The 22,860-nt window shown below is 32.7% G+C and overlaps 1 protein-coding gene, 1 long non-coding RNA gene and 2 other non-coding genes across 4 annotated transcripts; 2 read left to right on the top strand and 2 right to left on the bottom strand.

Annotated features, from left to right (window-relative positions):
- Nucleotides 1-7,217: 7,217 nt before the first annotated feature.
- On the bottom strand, nucleotides 7,218-7,289 carry TRNAD-GUC (transfer RNA aspartic acid (anticodon GUC)). Its single transcript has one exon. It is a non-coding gene; the product is annotated as a tRNA-Asp (tRNA).
- A 4,837-nt stretch (nucleotides 7,290-12,126) lies between these two features.
- On the top strand, nucleotides 12,127-14,777 carry LOC144544145 (uncharacterized). The gene is made up of 3 exons (XR_013508152.1): nucleotides 12,127-12,481; nucleotides 12,990-13,062; nucleotides 13,524-14,777. It is a non-coding gene; the product is annotated as an uncharacterized LOC144544145 (long non-coding RNA).
- A 1,157-nt stretch (nucleotides 14,778-15,934) lies between these two features.
- On the bottom strand, nucleotides 15,935-16,006 carry TRNAD-GUC (transfer RNA aspartic acid (anticodon GUC)). The gene has a single exon. It is a non-coding gene; the product is annotated as a tRNA-Asp (tRNA).
- Nucleotides 16,007-16,083: 77 nt separating this feature from the next.
- LOC144544606 (tRNA/rRNA methyltransferase (SpoU) family protein) lies at nucleotides 16,084-17,990 on the top strand. The gene is made up of 4 exons (XM_078293147.1): nucleotides 16,084-16,409; nucleotides 16,764-17,061; nucleotides 17,154-17,204; nucleotides 17,477-17,990. The coding sequence occupies exons 1-4, from the start codon at nucleotides 16,108-16,110 to the stop codon at nucleotides 17,876-17,878; spliced, it is 1,053 nt and encodes a 350-aa protein (XP_078149273.1). The 5' UTR covers nucleotides 16,084-16,107; the 3' UTR covers nucleotides 17,879-17,990.
- The last annotated feature ends 4,870 nt before the right edge of the window (nucleotides 17,991-22,860 follow it).

Here is a 22,860-nt window from a genome sequence, read left to right on the forward strand (position 1 = left end):
ATTAATTTTCAGTTTTGCCGATTTCAAAATAACATCACGTGATGTTAAATTTACAAAAATTATGATTTTAGAAATGAATCAATACACATTTTCCAACATACAAATAAATAAAAGTTTAAGGAGATGCAAATTATAAAAAAATTGAGAGTCAAATATACACAGAACGTCGAGTGCGCAGTTTAATCAATATGTGCAATAAAGGAAAGCTCTAACAACACATTAAATTCGCTAAATCCTAACTATAATCTCAACAGTGTTTGTCCCACTGAAATTTCGCTCACTGTTTCTCTTGCCAGTATCCCCACCGTCTTGTATTTCTGGTTGAAGATTCTGTTATTTCTTTCACGCCACAGCGTCCACAGCCCTGATGCCCAGGTCGTGTTCCATATTCTTTGCCGTGTTGAATCAAGGTTTGTAAGCCTAGTCTGCCACAAATCTATGTGATTCGGTGTACCGCTCGGTACCCCTCCCAAGTTGATCATGGTGAGAAGTGTCAACCAGAAGTGTGATGCAAATCCACATTTTTAGAATTTTTTTACTATTTTTTTAGATAGGTAGAAAATCACTACTTTTCAATGGTCTAGAATTTTTAGATCAAGTGATTTTCTACCTAATCCAAAAAAGTAGTAAGAAAATTATAAAAAATGTAAAATTTGGTCAACAAGTACGTTTTCTTTTGGTGATCATGTTGAACGATTCAGATTGACTATTTCAACTTTGCAAATGAAGAAACTAATCCAAAGTACACACCAATGTACGCTATGCATAGCACCATAGCCTCACTTGAAATTTTATATCCTATATTGTGATTGTGTAGGCACTGATCCTAGTATAGAAAGGAAAGCTTTGTATCAGTTAAGCTAATCTACCCTCACTGCCTTGTGCCCACTAATAGGTGATCAAGTTATTCAAGCAAGGAAGAGTACCTAAATTTTGTACGGCTCTAGTGTCTCGGAACCCAGAACACAAATTTTAAAAATATTTTTCTAAATGGATTAATGCCACAAACATTCACTAAAAAAATAGTGTGACACTTTCTGATATAAACAAAAGGCTAAACTAACAACAACTGTTGCCCTACTGATACTGGTATGACCTGGTACAGAGACCCAAAAAGCAACTCAAATACTAGAGCAAACTGTACAAGACACCACCATCATATGATTCAACAGATATGTCCTGCTAATTCCTTGTGGCTCTGAGTCTGACAGCTATCCGGTTTTTTCTATGAAGGAAACTCAATGCTAACCTGAAGGATTCGAAGTAGCTGAAGAAGATAGCTTAGAAATTGCAGGAACCCCCTCTTCTGCACCATATTTTCTAGGTAAGAATTCAAGTCGTCCATAAATCTGAGCACATAATTACAAATTTACAAGGATGCAAAAAGATCTAGACGTTTTTTTTATTGCACTACTTACCCTTCACTACGTATAAACCAACAGGAGATTAACAGGTGCACCGAGGTTGAAGTTCACTGCGCCTTCAGAAAATATGGTAAAAAGATTGGAATTTAAATTTGCATTTTCTCAATTTAGAGTTACACGCTCAATACACCTGTTAATATTGCTAATTTCCTGATTACATATCTAACAGTGCCAATATTGCTAATTTCCTGATTACATATGTTCATAATCTGAATTTATGTCAAAATTTCTGAAATGCCCCTGGTCACTGATAGTACTAGTCTTCAGATGGTTCTTGCACTCATCAAAATTAATTATACATTGGATATATGGTTCTTCTGAAATGCACCTCACGGGGGCGATGGGCTAGCAATTACTATATTATTTCATTTGTTTGATTTTTGACAAGGTTGCAGTTTCTTCTCACCCCACACCGACCTCGTTTCCTGATTTTATTCTCAAAACAATTACTATACCAGTTAATTCTATAGCCCGAAAGTAGTTCCATTAAATATCCAGGCTATATTTTTCTCAGTTAATGAGGATTACAGATTTGGAAAAGCTATATTCATTCAGATACCTCATTTTGAGGCTGTCTCCAGTCTTAAAACCAATCATGAAACAACTTAATCTGAACTTAAAACTAGTCAGAAAAGTTATCGATCAATTTAAGCTTTTATACCAATCCAATCAACAACTTCAAACTAGTCAGAAACATGCTTGCCAGATTAAAATACCTGCTGACAAAAAGGATGACCGTCCGATGGGGAACACTCCTGGGAGTGTGGTGGAGGATCTGAACCGCACGAGCCCGTTATCCTTCCACCGTTGAGAGCGGGAGGTATTCGCTGCTCTGTGAAGGGAAGCCAGCCTCACGCATTCCCCTCCTCTCTAGGATCCAATCAAGTCAGGCCTTCGCCCGACCCGCTTAGATCAACGCCCAACTTGGAACGGGCGGGCCAACTGATAACGGATTCAGACCCGGTCACAGGAGTAGAACCAATCGTTCAAATCATCCGATGCCCCCGCTAAGGTTACAAGCTCGCGCTACTGAGCTCAGCGATCTTTGGACTTCGTGCAGGCAATATATATGCTGCGTATATTTCTATTGCTTTTCTTGTGGGACTAAAAACCTTCAACCGGAATAGATCTCACCAACATATCGGTGGATCTGATGTAGAATTATTTCACGCAACCTTTCGTGTAGCTTTTGAAAATGAGTGTGAGATGGGAAATTGTGAAATTACCTAGCTTTTTAACTCCTACTTGGAGCGCAACTTGTAGCGATAAAAAAAGAAAAGTGAACACACAAAATTGTTTTAATTGCATTTATTAAGTTTCGAAAGTAATTTGATCAATTAGTTAGTGATTTGAACTTCTAATGATTCAATTTTAACAAATTTCAACCATGCTCAATTTTAACATTATTATTTTTATAAAATTTCTTATTTCTAATATGACACAAAATTTGTATTTTAAATTATGTAAAATTTTATTTAATAAATTGCAACTTTTATGTTGGTTTAATAATTGTCTTTCTATATTTTAATATATTATTTAATTAACTAAAAAAAATTAATTTGTCGTAAGTTATAAATTATTAGCTAATTAATAATTTTGAGACTATAACAGTTAGAGAAGTTATTAGAGACTATTTTTATCACAATTTCATTGACTGTTAAATAGATATTATTAGATTGTTACCTCTACTTATGTGTACTCATTGTAGCATATGTACAAACCAGTGTTTTAAATAGCGCCGCTATAGCGTAGCGCCGCTATAGCGTTTTCCGACCAAAAAAGCTATGGCGCTATGCCCAAATAGCGCCGCTATTTGAGCATAGCGCGATTTTTTTAACCCGTACGCTATTTCGCGATAAACGCTATTTAAACCATTGGTACAAACACACAATAAAATAAAAATAAATCAATTTATTCATCTCCTTTCTACAAGTTACAGTATTTTTCTTCACTCTATTTGCAGAAAAAAAAATTACAATTAATTACATCTCATAACAAATCCTATCACCTAACTTTTACATTGTTTTAGAACCTTTTTTTACTAACACTAAAAAACCTCCATTCCAAAGCAGAAATAGCGCAAGACATCAAGTCCTGATGCCTATTTCATGACAAAGGGACTAGTCTTGAACGAAGAACAATGCCTCCTCCAATTCACCAGTTAAGTCAAAGTAGCAAACACTAAATCTAAAATTATCAAACATTATTATAGGATTCATCAATTCAGCTTTATAAATGAGATAATTAATGTACAATTTTTCTCATTTAATAATATGTGTATACCTGGTAAATGGAGAATGAGCTACCTCTGGACTTGTTAGAGAAGTTGTTTTCTTCCCTTGCCTCGGCATTTACGGAAATTACCGTACGATCGACTTGACGTACGGTGTATACGAAACAATCCCTATACAATATTCACAGCATATTTCAAATATTATTCACAGTCCTTAATTACGATATTTATGTTTTATAAATATATTGATTTTCTAAACTCTTCACATTTAATTTTAAGTTACCAAAAATAAAAAATGAATCATAATATTTTTTTTTTAAATATTGTGATTGAAAGTTCTCTCACGACAATTAGCTTAGAGTTTACTCAAAACTGCAATACAGCAATAGAGTTGAGTTTGAGGTCTAGACATTCAAGATATTTTTATTTAGTAAATTTTAAATGGTAAGTAATAACAACTGAATACAAACTAAAAAGAAAACTCAACCAAATTCTTTCTAGTTTGCAGAGAATACCTGTGATCCTGAATATGTTCATAGCGTATTCCAAACATTCATCGCAGTTATTAATTGCGATCTTTCTACTATATAAAAATATCAATTTTCTAAACTTTTTAAATTTGAGTTTTACATTATCAAAACAAAAGAGGTTCAAATTTTTCTTTAAATAATTTTATAGGATGTTTAAAGTATTGTCTGTGAATCAAAATATAAAAGATCGCAATTATTAATTGCGATCTTTCTATTTTATAAAAAAAATGGATTTCATAAACTATTCACATTTGAATTCTAAATTAACAAAATGCTAAAAATTTGATAGTTCTATGGACATGAGACTTGAAGTTTTGGCTTCTATTCTAGCAAGTTTTTCCAGCATTGTAGGGAATCTTCATCCATCTAAATGTTCCTTTTTTATCTTTTGCTTGTTGAAAATAATACATATAATATATATTCTGGAATTTTGTCACTTTAGCAAAACAAGTGTGGAATTTAAAACCTTTTAGTATAGTTATGAGATGAAAATTAACCCTCTAACACCCCCACAACATAATAGACACAAAAATTTCCTGATAAAATTAGTCGTATTAGTTGTAAATAGAAGTATTGTATGAGAACCTAGTTTCTTAAATTGATGATGTTTTTCTTTTCCCTTTTTGTTTAAAAAAATGTTAATAAAAGGAAAAGGGAAGTAAGTGCAACTGATGAAAGAAAAATAAATTATGATAAGCTAATTGAAAACACAAACCTCCAATCCTCAAAACCAATCATTTCTACTTTATCAAAATATATATACACAAAAATATTGCATGTCTAATGTCTAATTCTATACACTGCTAAAAAAGAAGGATTTAGGAACACATACCTTGAGTAAACTCGATAGAGATTTTTGTATATTTCCTAAACCACTCATGCTGAAGAAAAAAAAAAAATTCAATTTCCTGCATTTATATTAACATAAATGTATCATTGTATGACCTTAGAAAATATGATATAGAAAGAATGAAATTAGTAACTTGTAAAATTAATTTAGTAACAAAAGGTTGAGAGAGTTAATAAATCATAAAGTGTTTTGCAATTAAAAACACGTAATTTAGAATCCGTAAATCCAAAATAAAATAGCAAAGAAATTTAAATCTTACAATAATAACATAGGCCACATAATAAAATAAAACTAACAAAGGTAACCAATAGCAACATTGCAACATGCATTAACAGTCAGGGGCAAAATTAGAAAATCTTGATAGGGAGGGGTTAAAAATTAAAATGATAATACGTAGTAAATGGAAATTGAACACAAGTTCTCTAGAATAACAAATTAAGATCTAGCCACTGGACTAAAAGTAAATTAACATGAATGTGATAGTTTATGAGGGTGGGCTGAACTATATAAAATATTAAAAAAATTAATTATTAGTATATATAACTAATATTAAAAGGAAAAGTGTGTACCAATAGAAATGGGGACTATTATTTATTTAAGAAAAATATGTTATTAAGTGATAATGACGAGTATTAGAGCAATGATTTATGAAATATTAACTTTTAGCAAATAACCATCGTTCAAAGATCAGTTTCTTGAACTCAACTTTGCTATGATAGAATATTATAAACATTTTATTGCAAGAAATATTTTTCCACAGCGTGCAATTTAACAAAACCAATGCAATTTTCATATGTATATGCATACGCTATGTAAAATTGCAATTTTTTTTGTGGATTTCCTTGTTTATGTTGAGAAACTGATCATGCATTAAATAATTTTTGTTGAATTAATATCTACAATATTTCTGAATATAGGCAACGATATGTGTGTTTTTTAAATAAATTGAAGTATTGTGTAATTATATGCAAAATTAGAAAGTCACAAACAAGGGTTTCCAAATTCAGGGATATTTTTTTATAACAAGAAACAAATAAAAAAAAAGGCATAACAACGAAAGAATCGTTGCTACCTTGTATTAACCGAACTTATTTTTGTTATAAAATTATTATATTAAAAATCGAGATCTCCTGCATGGCCTTTTTATGTGTGTGTGTGTGTGTGTGTGTGTGTGTTTAACAATACACTAATTTTAGTTCTGGAAAATAGATTTACGATATATAATATATGATTTAACAATCAAAATCGATTATTTGAGAGGGAAGAATCAAATTAAGATGGAATAATGATAAAATCGATAAAATCAGAGGAAGAGAGACATACCTTCCAGCTATCTATTGTAGAGTCACAAAGAAAGTCAAGAAAAAAGATGATCTATATAAAAAATATGAAACTATTAATTATACAGAAATTTGATGGAAAAATGGATCTATAAAAAAAATTATCTATGGTTGCGCCGCATAGATGAATGCTCATTTAGAGTTGGCATACCCTAAATACCTAGTTGATATCATATTTATATAAAAAAAAAAAAAAAAAAGTGAAAATCTACTTAGCGTTACACCACAGTTTTTTTTTTTCTTTTGTCTTGTGAGTATAAAATTTTTCAACATGTCCATTTAAAATTTTGTTGGACAAACTTTAATATTCTAGGAAGTGGATGGACTTTAGTAGCATACTGTATCTTAATTTAGAATTATATGATTTTAGTAGTTTTCTATATTGTTAGGATTAAATAGTACAGTATATATATCATTAGAATTGTATGATATTTTGAAAAATCCATAAATTTTAGGTGCGTACCATATCTTTAGAAATAAATGATTTTAATGTTGTAGTATGTCAAATAAAATCTTAATTACATGACTATAGGAGCGGCCACTATTAGATTTGGGTTCATATGAATTTTAAATTTAAATATGACTTGTCCTATATAAAAGTGATCAAATAAATTTTAAATTGTTATTTCTTAAAAAAAAAAATCTATAATAGGTAACATTCACTAAAATTTAATCCGAACTATAATATCAAAATCTCACGGTTCAAATCTTTTTTCTATTATTAATATTTATTCGATTTCAGTAACAAAATTTCAGTTTTCTTTAATTTTTATAAATAATACAGTGTTAATCCCCTAACTTATGTTCCAGCATTGATCCATTTCGGAAAAGAAAAAAAAACGCCGTTGCCGGGGATCGAACCCGGGTCACCCGCGTGACAGGCGGGAATACTCACCACTATACTACAACGACTTGGTTGAAATAACACAGACTTTCCAGTATTTATTAAATGTTAATCCGAACTTGAATCTAAATCACACTGTTCAAATCTCCTTTCTATTCATATTTCATAATATGCGGACTTTGGTAGGATGAATAACATCACAAGAAATCCCAAGATATTTTGTCGTATAATATATTTGTCAAAATTATGTTAAAATTTTTTTACCTTTAAATTATTTAGTGAATTTTTTTAGCATTATATGGTCCAATAAATACGTAACTGTTAAATATCAAGAAAAAAAAAAGGCTCAGTGTCGAACTTTTTTTTATAAATCAAAATTTAAAAAAAGATTTTTATAAACCAACATTATTATTTATTTATTTTTTTACAAAAACATAAGAACTGAAATGTCACTTTGGTCTCGAATTTTTTTTTGACCGAAATAGCAATTCGGTCTCATGTATTTTCACAATTTTTTAACATTTTTTTCTCGAAATCTATGAAAACGGTTGGGATCAAAATAGCAATTCAATCCAAAAAAAAGAGGACCGAAATGACATCTCAGTTCTTATTATTTTTTTTGAAAAATAAAACAATCAAGTTGATTTTGTAAACTTTATTTTTTTATTTATAGTTTCAGCTTAGAGCTTTTTTATCGCAATTTTGCAAGTTCTTTTTTTTAAGAAAAATAAGGAAGCCCGTTATTTTATTTATCCAAAAATTCCGCTTCGGGTTAATTATAAGTTCTAAAGAATATCAAATTAACACTATAAAAAAATAGAAAAATAAACAAATTTTGCAAAGTAAAAATTTAAAATGAGCTCATATCAAGTCTCATACAAAAGTTAAGTCTAATTAAACACGTAATTTCATAATAATAGAGATTGATAAAAACAATTAATATTCAATAATATTGGAGGTTTATTTATTGAAACGTTTACCACTTAGTCAAATTGTGTAATACTATGTAATTGTATCATTTATTAACAAATATGTTCAAAAATAAATCCCAATTGTAGTTAAACGATATGCCAGTAAAATACCCTATTGAAATCAAATAGTTAATTAATAAATATCATTTTGACAACTTTACTAGTACTAATACTTTAAAAAAAAAAAACTAATTATAGGATTAGAGCTAATTCAAGGTATATATATTTTTTTTAGTTTTATTGTTTTGTGAGAGTGTTGTTAACGTTATTGATTTTTATTCAAGACAATTATGTTACTATTTGATTTACTCTAATATCTAAGATGAAAATTTGTAGAAATTATATTAAACATATATTACTTAATAAAAAAATATATCAATAATGACTAACAGTGTAACATGAACATTGAACAATTCGTTTTCACTCACAATTCATTTAACATCTAAAAGATGGGAGAGGGGGGTTTCCGATGGGCATCGGACACAAATAGGGTTCGATGAGGGGTTTAAACCGTCGGATCTGCTTTAAGATTCGTGTGTACGGATTTTAAAGCAGACGCGAAATTGCGAGTGCGAATCTTAAAGCAGATCCGACGGTTTAAACCCCTCATCGAACCCTATTTGGTCCGATGCCCATCGGACACCCCCCTCACTCCTAAAAGATATGTATAGTAGTTTTTTCACACACAATTTCTATTTATTCATAACTTAGTAGTGCACATTGATTCCAAAATTCACATCAAAATTATGAAAAGAATCTAAAAATAAAGGAAAAATGTGGAAAAAAATATAGTTACAAAATATACATGGTGTGACCAGTTTTCTTTCTTAATTTTTATTATTATCCAGGCCATTTAATAGCTCTGCAAAGCTTATACAAATCACACAATGCCCATTATCAAGGATATAAAATGAAATTATAAAAAAAAATTAGGAATAATTTCTACAAATTTTCATCTTAGATATTAGAGTAAATCAAATAGTAACATAATTGTCTTGAACGAAAACAGTAAGGATCAGATGAAAGTATTTTTTATATCCGTATCAATTATAAATTATCTTATTCGTACTCTATTTTTATTCGCTATAGATTATCTTATTCGTACTCTACTCTTACCCGTTATGGTTGTTGGATAACGGAACGGTAACGGATAAAAAACGAGTAATACTAATATAATAATATTTTTTATTATTTATTAAATAAAATATTAAAACATATAGACTCAATTACATATGCATAGTAATTTATTGAAAAAAATTCTGATCATGCTAAGCGTAAATAAAAAAATGAAAGTATTATTTTCAATACTTATTAATATATATAATATTTCTAATTTTTTTTTATTTACCTAGGATACGGAATAGGTTTTACTCGTATCCTTATTCTTTTAGATAACAAAAAAGATATTTATCTGTATCCGTACATGATAAGTTTATGGAAAAAAATAATCTTATCTGTATCCATCTTATCAAATACAGTACGAACGGTGCCATTAACATCCCTATTTGTTATATATGATTTCACATTTTTTTTTGGGAAAATTGTGAAAATACCACTGCAAAACTGTGAAAATGTGAAAATGCCACTGCGAATTTCAGAAATTGTGAAATTGCCATTATTGCTGTATTCTCATACTATTTTAGTATATGTATTTTTGTAATTCCAATTTTATCCTTCATACAATTAAAAGACTTCTTATTGACACCGTAGCCTCCAGTTCATACCATTTCACTGATCAACGAAGAAGACGGGAATTCACAGAACAAGCAATTCCTCCTACTCGCCGCCGCCGCCTCCTCCTCCCTAATCGCCACCGATGCCGCCGCCGCCTCCTCGTCCTCCCGATAGAGATAGAGCTTTGTTTAACTTGTTTAATAAACACTGCTAGCAAAGAACATGCATGTTTTTTCATCATTCGTTTCTTTTCTATGCTACTTGCTGTGTAATATCAATGAGGCAAGCAAATATCAAATATCAATGAGGCAGCTCTGAATAAGTTTAGTTTATGCATTTTCTAACACCTCTGAATAATGCTGTGATTGAGTCCGGTTTTGTATGTTTACCAGTATTTGAAATTCTCATCAATTCATGCATGCTCTCGTATCATATAATCATGAGTCATGTTCACGTGGATAAGATTAGTGATCCTCTGTGTCTCCAGGCGGAAGGGATTGGGGCTAGGGTTCGTCTTCACACAGAAGGGAAGGCATGTCTCCAGTATTCTTCATTAAGGGTATTTTAGGTATTATGTTTTTTTTTAAAGATTAATACAGTAATAATGGTAATTTCACAATTTCTGAAATTTGCAGTGCTATTTTCTCAATTTCCAGATTCGCAGTGACATTTTCACATTTTCACAGTTTTACAGTGGCATTTTCACAATTTTTTTTTTTTTCTATCAAGGGTAATATTTAATATTTCATTGTATTGTGATATTACTTCAACATGTGAATGAATATTTTTACTCTGGTCGAGACTTGAGGCCACAACTTACGTGCCATTTACATAATTGACATAATTGTTTAAACGTAATTATTTTTTCATAAGCATCTGTACTTTTGTCTGATAAATACTACTTTTTATCTCCTCTAAAAGAAGAAGAACTTTCATAAAGAAATTTCAAACGTCTAAAATTATAAATTGTTAGGAGAAAGTTTTATGCCGGACATTTATTTTGGTAATAAAATTTATGATGCACTCAATTAACTTGTTTACAATATGTTTTCTTATAATAAGAGTGAGGCTATAGTACTCTGCATAGTGTATATTAGCCTGCGCTATGCATTTATATTTTTTATTTAAAAGTCTTAACATTCGACTTAACCGTTTAGTATAATCTTCTTATGAATATATACATGTAAACTAAATTTTGCATTTTTTAGAAATTTTTTTACTATCTTTTTAGGTGAGGAGAATCACTTGATCTCAAAATTTTGGACCATTAAAAACAATGATTTTCTAACCATCTAAATTAATAGTAAAAGTTTTAAAATATAAAATTTAGTTTATATCTATATATTCATATGGAGACTATGTTGAACGGTTCGAAACTTCGAATTGACCATTATAATTAAAAAGAAATTAATCCGTAGTACGAACCAATCCGCACTATACATAATACCATAGCCTTGCTCTATATATATTTATCATCTTTTGATACTATAATTGAAGTAGAACTAGGGTGTTCTTAAGCTCATCAAAAAATTTGATGCGAATTGTATGTCGAAATTTGTGTTATTCAATCCAATCTTTTACTAGAATACAAAATTGTTTTATTTTTTTATTTTTTTTATTTAACTTTATTTGGTTAGCTATCGATCCAAAACAATGTTATAAAAAACGGCCGCTTAGTCATTAGCGGCGATCAAACTATTACGAATTTTTTCGACTAATCAGTCGACCATTCTTGATTATGATTAATTATTCTTGATTATTTTCAATTAATCACTTAGCAGTAATCTTGTCAGTTGGATGAGTGCATACATAGGTCCATAATTTACAACACTGATCCAAAATATTGTAATCTGACTCCTGCATATTAATTTGAGACCTCTATAAATTTGATCAACGTTAGCGGTTTACACCTCTATCCAAAGGTTTGAGCATGGTTGAAATTTGTTAAAATTGAAATATCAGAAGTTCAATAAATAAATGATCAAATAACTTTGAGACTTGATAAATACAATTAAAACTATTTTGTGTGCAATTATTTTATTGATACAACAAGTTGAGCTATAATAGGAGCTAAAAAGCTGAACAGCTAACCTCTTTGAATGTAAATTCATCTCTCAAGCTCATTTTCAAAAGCTACACGAAAGGTTGCGTGAAATAATTCTACATCAGATCCACCGATATGTTGGTGAGATCAATTCCGGTTGAAGGTTTTTAGTCCCACAAGAGAAGCAATAGAAATATACGCAGCATATATATTGCGTGCACGAATTCCAAAGATCGCCGAGCTCAGTAGCGGGAGCTTGTGACCTAAGCAGGGGCATTGGGTGATTTGAACGATCGGTTCTACTCTTGAGATCGGATCTGAATTCGCTATCAGTTGGCCCGCCCGTTCCAAGTTGGGCGTTGATCTAATCGGGTCGGGCGAAGGCCTGACTTGATTGGATCCTAGAGAGGAGGGGAATGCGTGAGGCTGGCTTCACAGAGCAGCGAATACCTCCCGCTCTCAACGGTGGAAGGATAGCGGGCTCGTGTGGTTCAGATCCACTAAGGTCCCAGGAGTGTTCCCATCGGACGGTCATCCTTTTGCCGCTGTTTTTTTGATGTCCGTCAACAAGGTGAATTTCTTCACAATATAGTTTGTATTTTGATTTATCTTGGGATTGCATTAGTCTTCTATATAGTTTGCTCTGGTATTGAAGTTGTTGATTAGATCCTTGTACCAGGTCATACCAGTAGCATTCGGACATCATTCTTTTGTCAGATTATGTGACATTATTGGGTTTTTCTTATTTCAGAATATGTGACATTATTGTCAACAACCAATTGGGCTCTGAAGAAGTATTAATGCACAAAATTAATCTGGCAAACTGTTTTTGACAAGTTTCAAGTTGTTGATTGGATTGGTATAAGCTTAATTGAACATTTTTTTTCCTGACCCACCGAATATGTCTATTGATGATTGGCTTTAAGACTAGAGACAGCCTCAAAATGAGGCATCCGAATGAATGCTTTTTCAGTCTGTAAACCTCATTAACTGAGAAAAATATAGCCTGGATATTTAATGGAAGTCCTTTTTGTTCATAAAAATAGAATTAACTGATATAGTAATTGCTATGAGAATAGAATCAGGAATGAGGTCGTTGTGAGAAGAAACTGCAACCTGGTAAACGGGCTCATGTGGTTGAGATCCATTAAGGTAGATTTCTTCCCACCACCATAGTAACCATAGAGTTACAGGTCTGTACCGCAGCTCTAACAGCTCTGTAGGTGTGTAGTTCAAAGATGAATGCAATTATGCAAACCATCATAACTACAGGTGGATATCAGAAATTCAGTATACAAGTGAACTGATAGATGAATGAAATAATCATACAAATGAATAAACAATATATGAAATATGTGATTAATTGTGACAAGTGCAAGAACCAACCGAAGACTAGAAATATCAGAACACGGGCATTTCAGAATTTTTGACAGATACTCGGATAGATGAATATATATAATTCGGGAAATTAGCAATATTGTTAAGTAAGACTTGTATGAAATCCTGTGGGACCCACATATAACTGGGAAGGACTACTATATATGGTATATTGAGTATGTAACTGAGAACCAATTTAAGATTCCATCTATTTCTTTTTTTATTCTTTTCTAAAGGTGTAGTGAACTTGATCCTCAGTACACCTGTTAAGCTCCTGTGGGTTTGTACTTGGTGAAGCGCTAACATTGCAACGCATTTGTGGTGTGAAGTAGTGCAAAGAAAAAAAGATCTAAATCTTTTTGCATACTTGTAATTTTTTGCCCGATTTTATGGAAGACTTTAATTCTAACTTAGAAAATATGGTGCAAAAGAGGGGCTTCCTGCAATTTCTAAACTATCTTCTTCAACTACTTTGCAACCTTCAGGTTAGCTTCCAGATTATTTTGTACATTACTTTGAGAAATAAACAAAAAAAAGAACCATAAATTATTCCTGCAAAAGGGGTTTGAAAATTATAATCTGATTACAGAAGCCAACACTGCTATTTAGTTTTGTGGATTGATTGTGAGAGGAACTTGGCTTGTTGGGTTAAGATTCTTAACACTGCTATTTAACTTAAGAAGGGTAATACGGGCATAGAAAAGTGGAGATGTACGAGGGATTGATTTTGCTGTCTTAGGGGACAAGGGCAATTTTGTGTTTTTTATTATTGTCCTTCTTTTGAGGGGGAGGGGATGGGGTTTGATAGAAAAACTGTACAGCTGTTAGACTCAAAGCAGTGAGGGATACCATTCTTTCTTTTTTCACTTTTGGGTAGCTGTCTCATCTTCGAGTGGCAGGAAATGTAATGTAATGTTAGTGAATTTGTATTTGGATTGTTAATTAGCAGGACATATTTTGGGAATGCGTAGGATGGTGGTGTCTTGTATAGTCCCCTCTGGTATTTTAGTTGCTGATTATGTCCCTGTACCAGGTCATAACAGTACCAATTGTTATTTGTTTAGCTTTTTGTTTATATCAGAAAGTGTCACACTTTTTTTAGGGAATGTTGGTGGCATTGATCCATTTAGAAAAATATAGTTACAAATTATGTTCCGGCTTCCGAGACACGAGAGCCCTACATAATTTAGGTACTTTTACTCCCTTGAATAACCTGATCACCAATTAGTGGCCATAAGGCAGTGAGGGTAGATTAGCTTATAACCAATACAAATCTTTCCTTTCCATACCAGGATCAGATCCTAACCAATCTCACTGTAGGATATAAAATTGCGTAGGCCATAAAATATCTGGTCTCATACAAAGTAATCCAGTTATTTGGATGTGGATCGATCTGAATCTCTCAAAGAATTCGAATATTTTGTTAGTTATAAATCTGGATTTATCAATAATAACGCCGTGAATCTGTCATCCTTGGCAGCAAAAGAATGTTATCAGAAATATTTGTCTTGCTAGTAACAATTTGTATTTGGATGAATTACCTTAGTTCAACTGACTGGAGCGTAATTTGCTCAACTGGAAGAGCAAACACTTTTCCTGGGATGCCGCATTGTGATGCCGCCAGGTGCCAGCAGTCGGGTCTGTTGTTCCTATCTATACACTAAGGGGGCGTTTGGTTCATTCTATCGGATGAGCACTATCTTAAATAAAACCCGTGTTTACAAAACTGTTAACTGTAGTACATTGTTTCGAACATGTAAGTGCCGGATCGTTACTAACGGTTTATCTCTATAGGAGAAACTGTTACTAACTATTTATACTGAAAATTAAGTTTTGACTGAGTTATTGAGCTCTTCATTTGGTGTGGATTGTACCTAACACGTGTGATAACCCGTGTTTACATAGACAATTATTATAAAGAACTTATACATTTGACTTTTTTTTTTTAATTTGTATCTTATTTAAACTTCTATTTATTTGTATGTTGGACAAGGTAGTTTAATTCATTTTTAAAGTCATTATTTTAGTTAAAATCGTCAAAACTTAAGTTTAATTTGAACAACACAACACCCAATTTCCTTGGGTCTATGACACCACCTCCATGCAATCACTTTGGGAGGGCTACCTGGTATTAAGGGTGTGCTCCGCGATATGTACACCCCGATTTGGGGGTGAAGATTGTCACCAAAAATCACTACGTGTTCACCTCTGCACAGTACAGGCACTGTCCGCGTTCACCTCCGCTTTGTCTATTATGGAGAAGGTTAACTCTTCGAGTAGCTGCGGTCTAAGGCACAGTTTCCCTTTGCACAATATTTTTTTTCCTTTCTCTCCCTCTGCATAACCTCAATTGGAGCACATCCTAACAGGAGATCCAAGGAAAGGAAGCATTGTGTTACTTGTGTGTTTTTTGACACATTTCGTTTTTTTGCTTATGTTCGTTAATTTTTATGTTTTGTTAAGCTGCTTGCATTTTGTGGTTTTTTTGGTTTGATGAATATTATTGGGGAGTTTGCTTGCCTCCTTTCTCTTGTGGACCCATGTGCAAATTTTTTTTTTTTTTTACATTGACATTAGGTGCTCAAATTTTTGCTATTATGAACCTTGAGTGAGGTGTCTGTATTAAAAAAAATAAATAAATAAAAAACGCCGTTGCCGGGGATCGAACCCGGGTCACCCGCGTGACAGGCGGGAATACTCACCACTATACTACAACGACTTGGTTGTACACTAAACGACAAATACTTATAAGAACCAAAACCACTGTATTATTTCACTATTTCGGTATCCCCTCGCAGGAAACGCCGTAGCTGTTTTCCAATGGCAACAGTATTGGCTTGCCACTGTCGTTTAGTTTCCTCTTCTCGCTTCTCCTTTCCACGCGGCGACGTAGTAACAACCAGGAGGCGTCCTCCAGTTTTACCCCTCGCCTCCTCTCCAGTGATTTCCGCTTATTCGTCTCCTAAGCAGAGGGAAGGAGAAAAAGAGAACACGACTGACACTGGGAAGACGATAACAAGCGTCTCAAACCCGCTTGTGAAGCACTGCGTGAAGCTCCGCCTCAGCTCGTCCTACCGCCGCTCCAACGGCTCTGTACTAATCGTCGGCCTCACACCAATTTTGTATGTATTCTCTCACTCTTCCAGTGTACAGTATTAGCATGTGGGTTTTTGGTGGTTTGGTAACTACTGTAATCTTATCCATAGTACCAGCAGACTGGTCTCAAAGTGAATCTGGTTGGAACAGATGCATCTGATTTTTTATTGATGTAGAAATTTTTTACCATTTCTAAGGTTAATCTGAATTTTTTTTTTTATGTTCAAAATTTGAATGATTACATTAATCTCAAATTGATAAGAGAATGGTCATTATTTGTATAATGTAAAAAAATTTGTAGACACCATTCAGATTGATCAAATTGATTTTTTTTTTTTTTTTTACTATGTGAATTAATTGTACTGCATTACCAAATCCAGGGAAATATGCAAGTTTCAGAGAGAGGAGAATCAGTCGTTTTATATTATAGAGCAACTTCTTGTATTAGAAGGCACAAGCATACCCGAGGAATTGAATAACATTTCTGTTACTGTTGTTCATGTAAGTGCTAATGTCTTGAAGAAAATCTCAGGCATGCAATCCATTGATTCTACTGAGGTAATTGCTATAATGAAAATGCCGAGGAGTTTTTGTGACTTAGATAAGAATGGCTCTGATGCTATGTTTCACAAATTGCTTCCTTCTCCTTCCCGACTATTAGTCCTTGATGGAATTCAGGTACTACTCTGTCTATTCAGTTATTTTCTCTAATTAACAGAAATGTAAATTGTGCATTATTTCATCTAAGCTACTTTTTTATGTAATTGTAGGACCCTGGTAATTTTGGGACATTGATTAGATCAGCTCGTGCTTTCAAATGGGTAAGTTCCTGTTATGTGTGATGTTTGGTATTGCTATTCTTGGTTAATGTCACATAGGATTACCGTACAAACACATTTTTAAGTAGTGTGATATAGGAATAGCAATTGCTTGGACTGTTATCATTCTGAACCCGTAAATATCTATTGCCTCTATAGTTTTCTCACACTATAGATCTTCACCTAATAAAAGAATAAATAAGAATTAATCCGGAAACAAGAAAAAATTGGGCTACTTTGATTAGTAACAGTGTTAAAAATTGTACCATTTACAGGATGGAGTCTTTCTTCTACCAGGTTGCTGTGACCCATTTAATGACAAGGCTCTGAGAGCTGCTCGTGGGGCCTCATTTCAGCTCCCTGTCATATCTGGCAACTGGTCTCAGCTAAATGCATTTGCTACCAAACAAAAAATGAAGATTTTAGCAGGCCATCCCGCATATAGCAGCAATAATCCAAAAACATCTGCACTGCTAACAAGAGATGTAGTAAATAGAATAGCAAGTGAGACTCTGTGCTTAGTTTTAGGTAGCGAAGGTAATGGTCTCTCTTATGAGGCATTGGAGAAGGCTGAGTTGATAAGCATTCCCATGGAAGGCTTGTATGAGTCATTAAATGTTTCGGTTGCCGGAGGCATCTTTTTGTTTATGTTGCAACCTCTGAACCGAAGAGACTGATTTTATAAGCATATGTTATATTGGTTAAAAATTTGTTTGATAATCCGGCCAAGGCGCCAACTGATCAAACAAATATCAAAATAAAATAAAATAAATAATTTCTTGAGGTCAAGTTAATGTGATTTTTGCAAGTGCCGAGGAAATTTATGGAATTATAATCATTGAGTGATTTTTTTGTGTGTGTGTGTAATTTCCGGCCTTTTTACCATCTTGTATCTCACAGATGACAGAACTCTCTAATTGTAAAGTTGAGATAAACTCATCAAATTATTTTAGTTTTTGTGAATTATATTGAAGTGTAAACATGTTCTTGTGTTCTTTGACAAGTTTGACTGTTCCTTTTTTTCTAAACCCAAAAAAAAAAAGAAGAAAACTACCATAATTCTAAGTTTAAACGGGCTAGGTTAATTGTACAAAGCTTAAGAATAGCACAATAAATTGAGCCAGAAAAAAGAAATCGAAACCATGATAAAGAAGTCAGCCGAAATTGAATCATTAAACTAGAGGGATTATCATCTGAGTGAGGGACCTAATTACGGTTGGTCAATCATAATTGAGGTTAAATTAAATATTGAGCAACTTCCGATAAAGTAAAGTTTGAGTTTGAATTCAGACCTATCAAAACTGCACAAATATTGAACGAGTTTCGTAATTTTTAACTTGACTCATATTGGTTTGGATTGTGACTTGGAACTAAATTGATTTGAATTCTGATCGGATAGTTTAGATCACAATAACCGACCTAGCTCAGTAATCGATCTAAACTGGTCCGAATTCTTATCGAACGATTCAGATGGTAATAACCAATTGGAAACCTGATTGATTCAAGGATTCAGATCCAGTATAGTACCATACCGTGTAGAATGAAGAATATGTATGCGGTGCAAACGGATCTGATATTATCTGTCTGTATTAGAAAATTATATATATATATATATATATATATATATGAGGAGGGTTCAAATGCCTCCATGTTTTTGTGCCTCCATCTCTCTCCATCATTTTCAAAGTTCAAACAGTCGATCCGAACCGCTCAACCTAACCTCCATACTAAAATATGTTTGGAGATCAAATTTTATATTTTTAGGAATTTTTTTACTATTTTTTTAGATAGGTACAAAAATACTGTTTTTAGATGGTTCAGATTTACTGATTTTGTACCTATCTAAAAAAATAGTAAAAAAATTCCTAAAAATATAAAATTTGGTCTCCAAACATATTTTAGTATGGAGGTTAGGTTGAGCGGTTCGGATCGACTATTTGAACTTTGAAAATAATGGAGAGAGATGGAGGCATGATGGAGGCACAAAAACATGGAGGCATTTGAACCCTCCTTTATATATATATATATATATATCTGATATTCTGTACAAATACAAATACATATATAATTTTAAATTTTCATTATCTGTATTCAAATAACAGATCTATACTATATAATTTTATATATATTATGAAAAAAAATATATAAATCTATGAATATTCTTCAAAAAAAACATATATGGATATGGTTTTACCACTATTCGATCCGTTTGCAACTCTATTTGCATGATTCAAAGGGTAAATATTTTAGCAGAGTAGTAATGGCTTCATGCAGCAAATGGACAGTAGAATCAAAATAATACTGCACATCGTTGGTGCGCTGCAAGAAACCGGAACTGTTCTGTTAAAATCTTGGGTTAATTTCCTATTTACCCTCCAAAACTTGTTCAGTTTCCTATTTACCCTTGTACTATTTATTATATCTAATATATCCTTCAACTTTGATTATCGTTTTCTATTTACCCATAGAGTTTATTATTCATTTATAACTATTGTCTAATTCATTTTTTCCCATTATGCCCTTACTCTTTCTCTATCATTTAAATGAACAAATATCTAAGGAAACTGTTTTTTAATATGCTTAATATTTGTGTGTATCACTGTGATAAAGTCTGAACCAAGCTCAGTTTTGATACCGTTTCTAAAAATCAGCATTAGTTTCAGTATTCAAAATTGACAAGCCGAATATATAAGATTCAACGAGTTTGGATTATTTTCTGCTGTATACCTTCACTTTCATCTAGTTTTAGCGAAGATATAACGTCTTGTATAAACTCCTTATTATTATTATTTATTTATTTATAGGTAAATGTAGGTGAGGCCCATATTTAATTTCATTATAATTAGTTACATGTGTTTTGTAAAATAAGTAGAAAATAAGGAACTCAAAACATTTGAGTAATAAAACGAAAAAGAAAATATGTGGTGAACTCAAAACATGAAAAACATAAAATAATGACTTGTTGTCCTTAGTGTCTGTTTTGTTTGTGCTCCTCTTCACTGATGGTACAGTATCCTCTCTGGTACCGCCTGTGCCTTTTGGTTGGAACCGCCCAGTCTTGTTCCAGTGTTGATACCAGCTGCACCGTGATATTTGTGGGGTACCAGAAATTGATTGGAATTCCTTCCTGAGGTGTAATGAGTCGTGTACATATCACTTGGGCTTGTCCTTCTGCTGACATAGCACAATACTTCCAATTTTGAAACGGGCCAAATTTGATAATTTTGATAAGACATTCTCAAACATTGTACGATGGTAACCTCAATTGATCAAATATCTCATGTACCAGTTCATCCACTTTCTAGGCTTGATCTCTGAAATTCCTGGTGCACCTCTCCCTCCATAATACAAATTGTGATATAAGCATATCTGACCTTGCCTCTTTCAGTATTTCTCTGTGCGTGATTACTTGCGTCGGTGGTACCTGCAGGTCCACGATTGCTTCCCTGGTCGGTTTCTTTTGTGCCAGAATCATATAGAAGAGTTAAAATGCATCTATTGAACATATGGTCAACTGTTTCATCGAACGACTTACAAAAGATACACCAGTTTAGCGTTTGAAATCCCCTTTTAGTTAAATTCCCAATTGTCAAAAAAGCTTGCAACGGCAAAAAATCTCACAGCCAAAAAACTTGCAAGGGAGCTGACGACAAGAAAAACAAGGACCCACAGTAGAGACAGCAGGACATGGAGAGCAAGAACGATAGGGGAAACGGAGAAATGAGGAGAACGAGGATCTGATCCACCAAATTCCATAATTAATAAAAAAATAAAAAAAAATAGAAAAGGGTATTTTTGTCTTTTATCTTTTTAACCAGAATAAATCAACAATTTTGTTGTAAAATTAATATAAAGTTGCAACAAAAGTAAGTAAATAACAAGAGAGATAAAGAGAGCAACAACAAAATTGTATTCTCCACTATTGTATATAATATGTGTGTCCAATATTCTCTATTTACAAAGCCTCTATTTATAGGCTAGAAAAAGATGTTACAATAAAGGAGAAAATAAATGTCCATGGTAGTGGGGATAGTGGAGGTAGTGGATAATTAATATTGGAAGTTATAGAATGAACATCCACATAAATATATTTTATAACACTTCCCCTTGGATGTTCATCTTTCATTATACGCTGTTAATATGATACTTCAGGATCGATATTAACATGATACTTCATGACCATGTACTGCCTCATTAAAAACCTTACCAAGAAAAACCCATTGGGATAAAAACTTGGTTAAGGGGAAAAGAGTACAGTGCGTATAATGCTTCCTCTCAATTTGATATCATTGAATATCCTTCAATCGATGTAGACCTATCTTCTTCGTGAGTTGTACAAAAACCTTTGTTGGTAAAGATTTTGTGAATAGGTCTGCAAGATTGTCAATTGATCGGACTTGGCAAACATCTATTACGCCTTCTTTTTGTAGGTCATGTGTCGAAAAGAACTTTGGTGCAATATGTTTAGTTCGGTCTCCTTTGATATATCATTCTTTGATTTGTGCAATGCATGCTGCATTATCTTCATATAGCGGAGTAGGATTTACCTTGATGTTTTCAAGTCCGCATTCTTCTTGAATATTTTGAATCATTGACCGTAACCAAACACATTCTCGACCCGCCTCGTATAAGGCAATCAGTTCGGCGTGATTTGAAGATGTAGCTGTAAGAGTTTGTTTTGTCGATCGCCATGAAATTGCAGCTCCACAATAGGTGAATACATATCCCGATTGAGATCGTGCTTTATGTGGATCTGATAAATATCATGCATCTGCATATCCAACTAAATTGGATTTTGTATCTTTTTGATAGTATAACCCCATATCTCTAGTTCCGCAGAGATACCGAAATACTTGTTTAATTCCATTCCAATGTCTTCTGGTTGGTTTGGAACTATATCTTGCTAACACATTTACTGCAAATGAGATATCGGGTCTCGTATTATTTGCAAGATATAATAATGCCCCGATTGCACTTAAGTATGGTACTTCAGGACCAAGCACTTTTTCATTATTTTCTTGTGGGCGAAAAGGATCATTTTCTGCATTTAGAGATCGTACAACCATTGGTGTGCTCAAAGGATGAGCTTTATCCATATTGAATCTTTTTAATATTTTTTCAACATAATTTAATTGATGGATAAATATTCCATTCTTTAGATGTTCGATCTGCAGGCCGAGACAAAATTTTGTTACACCAAGGTCTTTCATCTCAAATTCATTCTTCATTAATTTTGCAGTATTCTCAATCTCTTCAGGAGATCCAATAATATTCAAATCATCAACATACACTGCAATGATTGTGAAACCTAGATTTGATCTTTTAATAAAAACACACAGACTAATTATATTATTTTTATATCCTTCTTTTAGAAGGTACTCACTCAGTCGATTATACCACATTCGACCAGATTGTTTTAGCCCGTATAAAGATCTTCTTAATTTTATAGAGTACATCTCTCTAGGTTTTGACTTATATGCTTCAGGCATTTTCAATCCTTCTGGGACTTTCATGTATATATTACTGTCAAGTGAACCATATAAATAGGCTGTTACAACATCCATAAGTCGCATTTTTAGATTTTCTGCAACTGTGAGACTTATTAGAAATCTGAGAGTTATCGCATCCACTACAGGTGAATACTTTTCTTCATAATCAA

The sequence above is a fragment of the Carex rostrata genome, chromosome 26 (assembly GCF_964058835.1).
Source record: "Carex rostrata chromosome 26, lpCarRost1.2, whole genome shotgun sequence".
Classification (NCBI taxonomy): domain Eukaryota; kingdom Viridiplantae; phylum Streptophyta; class Magnoliopsida; order Poales; family Cyperaceae; genus Carex; species Carex rostrata.